A 10,647-nucleotide genomic window follows, 5' to 3' on the forward strand; every position below is an offset into this window, starting at 1 on the left:
AACTGTCCTAGCCCTTTGATTGTGTTCCTCTGGTGTTTCTCCCTCGTCTCTCTCTTCCTTGGTAGCCCAAGAAACTGACCTCTTCCGCCAGCGTTGTTGGATGGGATTTTTTGTACAACTTGTTCGACTAGGGCCTATCGGTATTGCACCATTTTACCAGCCCTCTCCACCGCAGGAAGGACAGATGAAAAGTTCTCTTTTTAGCGTGGGTAGAGAAGGGTGACTAACCAGTAATCCATGTTGGCCAAAATACGTAGAAGGCAAGAGTTACACTTGCGTATGACTCGGCGAGTCACGCATCGGCATCACCCGACACGGTCGCACACTCTTGGACAGGAACGGGTCAGCTGCATAGAAATGCATGCAGCCGACTCGCTCCTGTCTGAGAGTGTGCGGCCGTGTCGGGTGATGCCGATGCGTGACTTGCCAAGTCATACGCAAGTGTGACACTGGTCCTAACACGAGGGTCATGGGAAAGGCAGCAGGACATAAAGTTAGCCATGTGTTCCAGACTCCTAACACAAGCCTTCCCTGTCCCCACCAGGAGGACAACTCTCCATCTTCTCTTCAGTCCATCAACACTGAACAGATGGGGCATAGCTGGTGTGGGGAGTACCAGCTTTAGCGTAGACAACTATCTCCTGTTACTCCTGATGATCACCCAATCTGCACTGCTATGAGGCTGGGTTGGGTACTATCACCCTGTGTACTTTCTTCATCTCCACATGGTCCACATGCAAAGCCTCCTCCTTAATTTTGAGTAGACACAGAAGCGGGATGGTTAGGGTGCCCTCACACGAGCGTATAAGTCGCATGAGTATCGGAACGCATCACTCGGTGCGGCCGCACACTCTCCGGACAGGAGCATGTCAGCCGCATAGAAATACATGCAGCTGAGCTGCTCCTGTCAGCAGAGAAGCTAGCCGCGCCGGGTGATGCGTTCCGATACTCATGCGAGTTATACGCTCGTGTGAGGGCACCCTTACTCTGATTGTGGTGTCATAACCGCTCACCATCTTGGTTAATTCCGCAAAGTTTTGGAGAACCCCCCCCCCCCCCACATATATATCAGAAATCCATGCCCAATCGTCCGTCCTTATAGCCGGAATTCTGAGGGCCATGTTCTAGCTGGTATCCAACTACTACAATCTGCTGCTCACAAAGCCTTGCTAATGTGTAATGTGGATTTCCACAGTGTGGGCAGGTCGCACACCAGTCGGTGAGCTGGTGCTTGTAAGACTTGCGGAAATGGGCACACATGGGGCGTACCTTCATGAGTAGCTCAGGCAAAACTGGGTAGGTTTCTAAAAATCACTGAACCACTAACTTGACACATGGGCCAGACCTGGCATGTGTCTAGGCTTTCCAAGTTTCAGAGCTGTGACCATATTACGGCCATTATCACACATCATACCTGGTTGTAGGTTCAATGGTGAGAGCCACAGATCGTGTCTGTTGCCGCTTGCGACTGATAGGGATTATTGCTCCAAGTTGACAATTTGGAGATGGAGGCTGGTGAAGGGGAGCAGGAATTAGTGTAGAAGGTGGAGGAAAGCCTGATAGGTCTAGGGCCTGCAATTCTCAGCTTCAGAAACACGTGTGCGGTCCGATACGGTCCTGGCCTCCACAAGGTTCACCCAGTGAGGAAAATGTAGCGTCCCTGGCCACAAGCATTTGTGCACATGTCGGTTGTTACGTGGACCATCCCAGACCATGTGTGATATTATGGGGCAAATGCCGATGTAAAGCAGGGACATCACCCTGAGAAGAATAATGGTGGCTACGGACCGTGTACTGAGAAACGACCATTACCATGAGGTTGCAGATCGCCTCAGTGTCCACATGCCTAAACAGCAAGATTTCCAGGGCAAGCAGTCTTGAAATGTGCCCATCTAATGTTTGGACCTGTGTGTGGGTGGCTGGGTATTTACGTTTGCGTTCCAAGTCCAGGGACATGGTTGATGGTGCTTGCGACTATGCAACGAGAGTTTTCGGGGGCTGGAAGCATCTGCGCCTGCATCCCGGACGGGATTGTCAAGCACATAGCACAGGGGAAGAGGCAGTGGTGTCACCCGCAGATGATTGTGGACTCTAGTGTTCGGCCTACATAGGCGCTTTGATGTCATGTTCCTGAGCATGCTGGTGGGGGTCAGGCCCCTGATGCTGCTGATCTTACAGCACAGGTTGGAAATGGCCGTTCTTTTATCAATCACACTTTCTTTAAAAAAAAAAAAGCGTCAAACTTGAGAACATCTAACCCCTTGGCCTGGGAGCTTGCCATGTGGAACAGTTGCAAGCCTTCTCCCTCTGCAAATCCCATTGCCTCTTACTGACTGTTACGGTGATGCGGATCCCTCCCCCTTTGCGCTGCTGTCCTCGCTCTGCATGACACTGTTGCGGGCAGGGGCCTGCTCAGATCTGGGTTCGCTGCTGCGGCTCGAGTGGTGACTGGACCCGGCTCGCACGTCCGCCCGTCCTCACAACCGTCAGAAAGGGGGTATTTACAAGGGAGGTTGTCTGTGACACCACCCGTGGGTTGCGGTGAGGGATGGTGACACCGCCGCTGCCTGGTGATGGGGCGCCCGGCTGATGGAGTGGGGCAGCAAGATGGGATCCCCTCCACGGGTAGGGGAGATGTTGTCCCGGGGCCCTGTGTCGGAACACGGGAGGAATGGCTGCTGGAGGTGGCGCGCTGGACCAGACCAGGGGACAGTAGTGTACTCACAGTTCAATAATTTCACACAAGTCCAATAGTAAACCAAGTTGCCAGTGACCGGTAGCCTTTGGAGGGTGCACTCGGGTCCCGCACCCAGGTTGATGAGATAACTCTTCCTCCTTCACTTTGTGTTAGCTTCTCTTTTGGACAACTTCGCATGGAACGGAGAAGTCCACTCCCAGTTCTATTTGTGTTGGGAGCTGTGGTCCGTGAAAGCTGACCCTTGGGATTTCAGTGGGTTCTTGGCGGGCACCCTATCCCCCGCGTTGGTCTTCCGTTTCGCTCTATCTGGGCAGTAAATTTGGGACAATGTCTGGAACCTTGTCCCCGGCTGTTTAATTGGAGAGGGGCTTGCAACCTTCCTCGCCCTAGGGTCCAGGCACCCCAACTGTGCTCCAGACCAGATTCCCGCTGTCGGTATCGGCGGGCTACAACCCTGCCCCAGTCCACTTTAGGTCTCCCGCAACCGGAGCTCCGTCGCCTGTGGCTCTGCTCACCGTCTGCCAAGTAGTCCAGGGGCTACGACCCCTGACTACACTGCTGTCAGCTCTCCACACTTCAACTGTCAAAGCTTGTCTCTTGAGTTCCCACCCGACTCCTCAGGACCCCTAGGTGGGCGTTCTCATCCACCTGATCCCGCCCACTGATGTGTCCTAGTTATCATGAGGGGGTGACCAAGGTTTTATGGCTGAGTGTTATGCCTAGATGTGGGTTGTGATGGTAACAAGGATGTGAACGATTTGTGACTACCTGGTTTTGCCAGCGCGTCACACTACCTTCCCAGGTTGGGTTCGTGACTTCATCGTCCACCACCTCGTCTTCCACTTCCACACTCTGGTCCTCCTGCCTTGTTAACAACATCACTTGTTGACTACTGTGTCTCATCATCTACCTCTTGAGACACAAATTGCCGTCCCCAATGTCGTCATCTCCTGACTGTGGCTCCTCAAATATCTGGGCATCACTGTACATGACCACCTCATGTCCTTCATGAAACATGCTTGGCAAGAGGGCAAAATTAATAAGTAGAAATGTAAAGAGCTCCTCAGTGTCACTTGTCCCGGAGGCTTGCTATGGAGGGCAGAAGGAGGATCAGGGTGAGCATTATGTGGTCCACACTCTTGGTTAGTGAGACTGTGGACCGTGTGGAAGACGGGGTGGTGCTGGTAAACACTAGAAGCATTATCTGCCACCCAACCGACCACCTGTTCGCACTGTTCTAGCTTCAAGAGTGGTGCCCGCGCCCCCCTGGAAAGTGTGGCAGGAAGCGATGGATGAACGTGTTTTGTTTTGCTCCAGCAGCTTCACCTGTGCCACGGCCTCTGTTGTGTGCGCCATCGGCAGCACGTCCACATCTCCGTCCCTTACGTCACACCTTGCGTATTTTACATTAGGTACGGTGCGTAAAATAAGCATTTGATACGCTGCCGATTGTGCAAGTTTTTCCACCTACAAAGAAGGGAGAAGTCTCATTTTCCACTTTCCTCTGTAGGAGGCTCTACAAAGTACTGACTTTACGGGGGTGAATACTTATGCACACTGAAGATTTCAATTCTTTTCTCCTATTTGTTGTTTGCTTCACAATAAAAAGAAACTAAACGTTTACCGTTGTAGGAATGTTCTGAAAATGAACTGATACAAACCCTCAAAAAGAAACCGGGAACTTCCAGGTTGTGAGGAAGCAAAACACAGAAAATGCCGAAGGGTTGAATACTTTCGCAAGGCACTGTATACTTTCATAGAAGCCCCTTTTGGTGGCTAATTGCTCTGTCATATAATCATTTTTATAACTGGGCCTCTAATGTGTTGATTACTGGGTGACTAGTCGGGGGCCGTTGTCAGTAAGTTATCACACCCCTGTGGATGTCACCGCCAAATTTTTGAAAATCTCGGACCTATGCTCCCCCGCTTCATCGATGAAGTAGGAAATAATATTTAAATACAAAAATACTTTATTTAGAGGATTCCCATCACTTATATACAAGCGCCGGTCCGACTCCGGCCCCCGTGCCAGTCCGACTCCGGCCTGGTGAAGGTTCCTGGGTGTACTCCCTGTTCCGGACGGCCGTAGTCGCTCAGCTGGTCGCACCGTAGCGTGGAGCCGGGCCGCGTTTCGTCAGATCAGTGAAGGAGACCTGCGTCTGGAGAACGGAGGTCTCCCGACACTGCAGAGGGGAAATGGTGGTCAGTACAGGGCTCCACCACCCGGGGGCATCGCCGCCTCCAGACACTCACCTGTACAAGCTGACACCTGAAGACAAAGCGAGCCCCGACAACCTGAGCCTGAGGATTAGACAGGAGGCCGACCCTCGCCCACAGGATCTGCATGTGCAGGGAGGTGGGGATGAGACAGGCGGAGGCGCAGTCACCCTGAGGACGGAGGAGTGGTGTCAGGATCATACACTCTGTCCTATGGCACCCTGCATGCTGGGACTTGTAGTTAGCAGCAGCTCTGTATGGGAGTTCACCTGGAGGCTGCAGTTCTGGTAGATGATGGGCGTCCGGTCCCCGTCCTGTCCGGCGGTGATATTACCGAGCATTGCCAGGCTCCCTGGGGCTCGTCCCCCGATCAGCAGCTGGTACGCCCGAGTATAGAGGTCGCCGCATGTCTCTGAGTCGCCGCCGCTAAGAAAGAACGAAACATGTTAATATTTCATTACACACGGGACAAGAACACGAAGGACGGGGCACTCACCGGATCACACAGCCGCTCAGGGAGTTCACTCCGAACCGCACGTCGCTGCGGCTGCAAGAATCGCCCGCCAGAGAGCGCAGCAGAGAGAGCTGCGGGGAGTCAGGAGTCATAACGGCACGAGCACACCAGGGGGAGCCGGAGAGCAGGCACTGTATGTATGGTAGCGCTATGGGGAGGCTGGGATTGGGGTAGTGTTATGGGGGGGCTGGGATTGGGGTAGCGCTGTGGGGGGGCTGGGACTGGGCAGGATCCAGGTAAACACAATGAAGGATACACAGCCGATGTCACTCAGCACAGGACGACCAACCAGATATCCCGGGTTTCCACTCCGCGACTGGGCCGGACCCTGCGAGGCCGAAGCTGCGGGCTGTGGAAGAGAGCGGGACGGCATAAGAGACAGCGGAAGAGGAGAGCGGCGCCTGGAAATGTCCGATCTCAAACTACAAGTCCCAGCAGGACGGGAGAAGCTGGAGACGACTCTATACAACGAGCAGGACGCACCTTATACACTACGGAGAAGGTCTGGCTGAGGCGGGCGCTCCCCGCAGACACGTTGCTGAGGGTGAAGTCTACGCTCACGCCCGTGATGCCCTGCGTGCCATTGTACAGCACCGTGTAGATCACCTGCCGCGAGAAAGGGGAAGATCAGGACCCAACAGAACAGAAGCAACTTTAGAGTCACCCCCTACACGGCCGCCATTACGGAGGCTGAGCGTTTGCCGTCCTGACCCCGTGTATCATGGTGCAGTCACCTGGGTCACCACGTTATTACAGACGTCTCCTCGCAGGACGGGGGTGTCGGTCACACGGCTGCTGATGGGGACCTGAGGACAGAGCACAGAGCGGTGAGGAGGGTCTCCACAGCACAGCCCCCCACATCCTCCCTGTGGTGCCCCGCTCTCACCCTCATGGCGCTCTTCTCTGTCGCATCCGCCGGGACCCTCAGAACGGCCGCGTCCTGGTGATAAAAGGACGCCGACAGGGAGAGGTCGGTCTCACAGGTCACACTGCTGAGCGCACGGACGCAGGAAGTGATGTCATCCTGCAGGAATTCTGGGAAATAAAGATGGCTGTTATTGTATCAGTATTGTACACCATGTACCACGGCACGTGCCGGGAGCACCACATACCACGAGCTGTTCTCCATCACTGCCTCACCTGCCTGTACTTTATTTTCTTCCTTTCTACCTTGTATTTCTTTACATTTGCCTCTGGATAGAGGTGATCTGCAGGAAAATAGCACAGAAACCGTGTCTGACTGCTGCACTGAGGCAGCGGCTACAGGGAGAAAGTGACGTAATATCCTCCCTGAGTCCGCTGCCGTCCAGTCATTGGGGAGGAGCAGTCACCAATCACTGTACAGTGAGCGCTGTGATCACTGCCCTGCACATAGAGATCGCATGCAGAGGGTGCACACAGACGCCGCACGCAGACACCGCACACAGGAGCCGCACGCAGACACCGCACACAGGAGCCGCACGCAGACACCGCACACAGGAGCCGCACGCAGACACCGCACAGAGGAGACGCACACAGGAGCCGCACGCAGACACCGCACACAGGAGTCGCACGCAGACACCGCACAGAGGAGACGCACACAGGAGCCGCAGACGCCGCGCACAGGAACCGCACAGGAGCCGCAGACGCCGCGCACAGGAGCCGTACAAATGAGCCGCAGACGCCGCGCACAGGAGCCGCAGACGCCGCGCACAGGAGCCGCACAAAGGAGCCGCAGACGCCGCACACAGGAGCTGTGCACAGGAGCCGCACACAGGAGCTGCACAGAGAGGCTGCCACATATAGGCGCTACACACATGCCACGCCGCACACACATGCCACGCCGCACACACATACACTGCGGAGTAGGGTGTCAATCACCGTGTAGGGGGAGTGATTACAGAGCTCTTATGATTGGAAGTGAGCAGCTACAGGGAGAATATACCTCGTTTTTTTCCCTGTAGCTGCTGCCCCAGACAGGATTTTGCTGCTATATATCTGCATATTATCCCACCTTCTGCAGGTAAATGGCTTTTCTGGATGTGATCTGTTCCCTTTTAACCCTAGAACGTGCAACCATGGAAATCTAGCATAGAAAACAAGTAACCTAGCAGGCCTGCGAGGCCCCAGGTGTGCGTTCTAGGGTTAATCAAGTGTTATCCCTACTAGCCATAATGTGATGTTTGTAGTCGCAGGTCACACTGTCACTGTCCAGGATCGATGCCAGGTCACTCAGGTTTCCCTTTTGCACAGAGTTGTGGCCATTGCACCTATGTGTACACTGGTCACAGCTCCGGGGTCCGGCCTCCGACCTCCTGCACATAGAGGCTTTGCCTTCCTGCATTATAGTGTCAAGGGAGGAATTTGGGTAAAGACTGCTAATGGAGTCTTCATACAGGGATATCCAGAGACAGTGCCGTATTAGCTGTATACCAGAGTCGATATATCAATGTATCAGACAATGAACACACAGACATGCTCTCTCTTTCAGCCAGCGTCAACTGACTCGTGTATTCGATAGATCCAATTATACAGTAAGCATGAATAACCTTGAAGCTAAACAGGGAGTGCTTCACTCCCCAATTTCTCACAGCACATTGCCTGCCTCCTGTACATTCCTTCTGTGTGAACATTACTGATAACACTTATGCAGCTTCACATTCTGGCTTCATTATCTTTGGTTAACTCCTTCATGGCTATACAACTTCTATAGATCTGTGCAATTGCTATATAGACAGACAGATTATTATGCAACTACATCTACATTTTGATTATTTACATACACATATATTCTTTTTACATTTAAACAAACATACTACATCTCAGACCACCTTCACAATAGCTATAATAGTCGTGCGTCTCACAGGTTCTCCGCCCCCGGCTGTAAGTCCAAAACTTCCCGATCGTCCTGACTATTGACCACTTACTTGCAGGGTTGTTGTCTGAACACAGACTCTGATCCCCGAGCGGCGCCGGCTGCCTCAACGCTCCCAACACACCGGATGTGGAGACGGTAAGAACGGGATCGCCGGCCTAAGAGGAGACAGCGGCAAATGTGAGCGACGAGCACCTCCCCCCAGAGATGAGAGGCGCCCACAGCTCCGTACTCTCACCCGATAGAAGGCGGAGAACGCGGGCGCGCTGGCCGAGGCCGGGAAGAAGGACGCTCCACTGTATGGGGCACTGACGGAGGCGAAGGTATCAGCATCCACCCTCCGGGGGGTCACAAAGTAATTCACTGAAGCTAAAAACAGAGAGGACGTCACAGCGGGCGGCAGAAGACACCGGAGCGCAGGGAACCGGCGGACGCAGCACCAGCTCCTTACTGCAGCACCAGCACCTTACCGCAGCACCAGCTCCTTACTGCAGCACCTTAAAGCAGCACCAGCACCTTACCGCAGCACCAGCTCCTTACTGCAGCACCTTAAAGCAGCACCAGCACCTTACCGCAGCACCTTACCGTAGCACCAGCTCCTTACTGCAGCACCTTAAAGCAGCACCAGCTCCTTACCGCAGCACCAGCTCCTTACCGCAGCACCTTAAAGCAGCACCAGCACCTTACCGCAGCACCAGCTCCTTACTGCAGCACCAGCTCCTTACTGCAGCACCTTACCGCAGCACCAGCTCCTTACCGCAGCACCAGCTCCTTACCATCAGCCGTGGAGACGCAGAACAGCTGAGCGGGGGCCGCGCCCAGGAGGGTGGAGGGGTACGGGGCGTTATTCCGAAAGATGAGCCAGTTATAGAGACACGTCCAGCGCTCCGCCCTGCGGGGAATCACAGGTCAGCTACTGCTCTCTGGTATCAGCTAGGACAGGAGGCTGACACTAGAAGCAATGAATAGAACCTACTGCTCTCTGGTATCAGCCTCTTCAATACAGGAGGACAACACTTGGAGCGGTGAATACAATCTATTACTCTCTGGTATCAGCCACTTCAGGAAAGGAGGCTGACCTTAGGATTGGTGAATACAGTCTACTGCTCGCTGGTATCAGCCGAGTCAGGAGATAAGGCCGACACTAGGAGCGATAAGTACAATCTAATACTCTCTGGTATCAGCAAGGTCAGGAGAGGAGGCCAACACTAGGAGCGGTGAGTACCGTCTATTATTCTCTGGTATCAGCCAGGAGAGGAAGCCGACACTAGGAGCGGTGAATACAATCTACTGCTCCAGAGATCTGTAGGGACGGTGGATTTTAGGTGCGGGGGACGTCCTTACTTGGTGCTTCCAGGTAAACAGAAGGAGAAGACGTTTGTGGGGTCTCCGGACGAGCAGTCGGGGTCACAGCAGCAGTTAATGTCACAACTTCCAGGTGAGAGGTCACACGTGCAGATCGTCGCTCCTGACAAACAAAACAAAACCAAACTGTATTTGTTTGGTATCTGCCAGATCCCTTTAAAAGATGATGCCATGCAGACACATTGCCTTTAAAAACTGAAGCCCTGTGGGCACCATAACTGAAAGACAGGCCGTCATGTAAACGCGCTCCCTTTAGATTATATCATGTACTGTACTTTCCCTTTAAGAGATTCTCAAGTCTTTTCCTTTAAAAAATTAACTGAGTAGACCCTTAAAGGGATAGTTTCTGCATTACATGGCCTCAAAGGGTTAATTAAAGGGATAATGTCAACATTACAGCTTCTTAAAAAAGCAGTGACAATGTTAGACACTATCCCTTTAAGGGTCCTGTTCTGTAAACACTGTCCCTTTAAGGGTCCTTTTCCTTAGACACTGTCCCTTTAAGGTCCTGTTCTGTAGACACTATCCCTTTAAGGGTCCTGTTCTGTAGACACTATACCTTTAAGGGCCCTGTTCTGTAGACACTATACCTTTAAGGGCCCTGTTCTGTAGACACTATCCCTTTAAGGTATGACGTTTTCTCTCTGCACGCCATACTCTGAAGAGATGACATCATTTGGACACTCTTCCCTTACACATGACGTCACACACGCCCGCCGACCTGTTCTTATACAATTTGAGGACATTTCTCCGTCAGTTCCTCCCTGTTCCGTTTCTTACCGCTCACTGCCCCGCTCCAGCAATGGACGACCACGAGCAGCAAGAAGGCGCCAGGCACCGCCACCTCCGGCGCCATCACCAGGCCGGGGCGTCCGGTTACCACAGAAACCGCGTCTCATGACGTCACTCAGAAGCGCCGGAACTGCCGCAGCGCGCCCTATGCATGCCGGGAAATGTAGTTCTTGGAGTGGTTATTGTGTGTATTCACCACTAGAGGGC

The 10,647-nt window shown here is 53.3% G+C and overlaps 1 protein-coding gene across 1 annotated transcript; it reads right to left on the bottom strand.

Moving 5' to 3' along the window:
- Positions 1-4,650: 4,650 nt before the first annotated feature.
- Positions 4,651-10,543, bottom strand: TCTN3 (tectonic family member 3). Its single transcript, XM_075318483.1, has 13 exons — positions 10,429-10,543; positions 9,628-9,751; positions 9,060-9,175; positions 8,522-8,652; positions 8,336-8,441; positions 6,316-6,464; positions 6,164-6,235; positions 5,913-6,035; positions 5,686-5,778; positions 5,412-5,500; positions 5,185-5,341; positions 4,952-5,086; positions 4,651-4,881 (listed from the first exon to the last, which is right to left on the bottom strand). The coding sequence occupies exons 1-13, from the start codon at positions 10,502-10,504 to the stop codon at positions 4,792-4,794; spliced, it is 1,461 nt and encodes a 486-aa protein (XP_075174598.1). The 5' UTR covers positions 10,505-10,543; the 3' UTR covers positions 4,651-4,791.
- Between the last annotated feature and the right edge of the window lie 104 nt (positions 10,544-10,647).

This window comes from Anomaloglossus baeobatrachus, chromosome 7, assembly GCF_048569485.1.
Source record: "Anomaloglossus baeobatrachus isolate aAnoBae1 chromosome 7, aAnoBae1.hap1, whole genome shotgun sequence".
In the NCBI taxonomy this organism is placed as follows: Eukaryota; Metazoa; Chordata; class Amphibia; order Anura; family Aromobatidae; genus Anomaloglossus; species Anomaloglossus baeobatrachus.

Coding starts and splice junctions, on each gene's coding strand:
- TCTN3 (XM_075318483.1), bottom strand. CDS start 10,504: ATGGCGCCGGAGGTGGCGGTGCCTGGCGCCTTCTTGCTGCTCGTGGTC. Junction 6,465..8,335: donor TTCAGACAACAACCCTGCAA/GTAAGTGGTCAA, acceptor TTTATTTCCCAG/AATTCCTGCAGGATGACATC. Junction 6,036..6,163: donor GTAATAACGTGGTGACCCAG/GTGACTGCACCA, acceptor TTCTCGCGGCAG/GTGATCTACACGGTGCTGTA.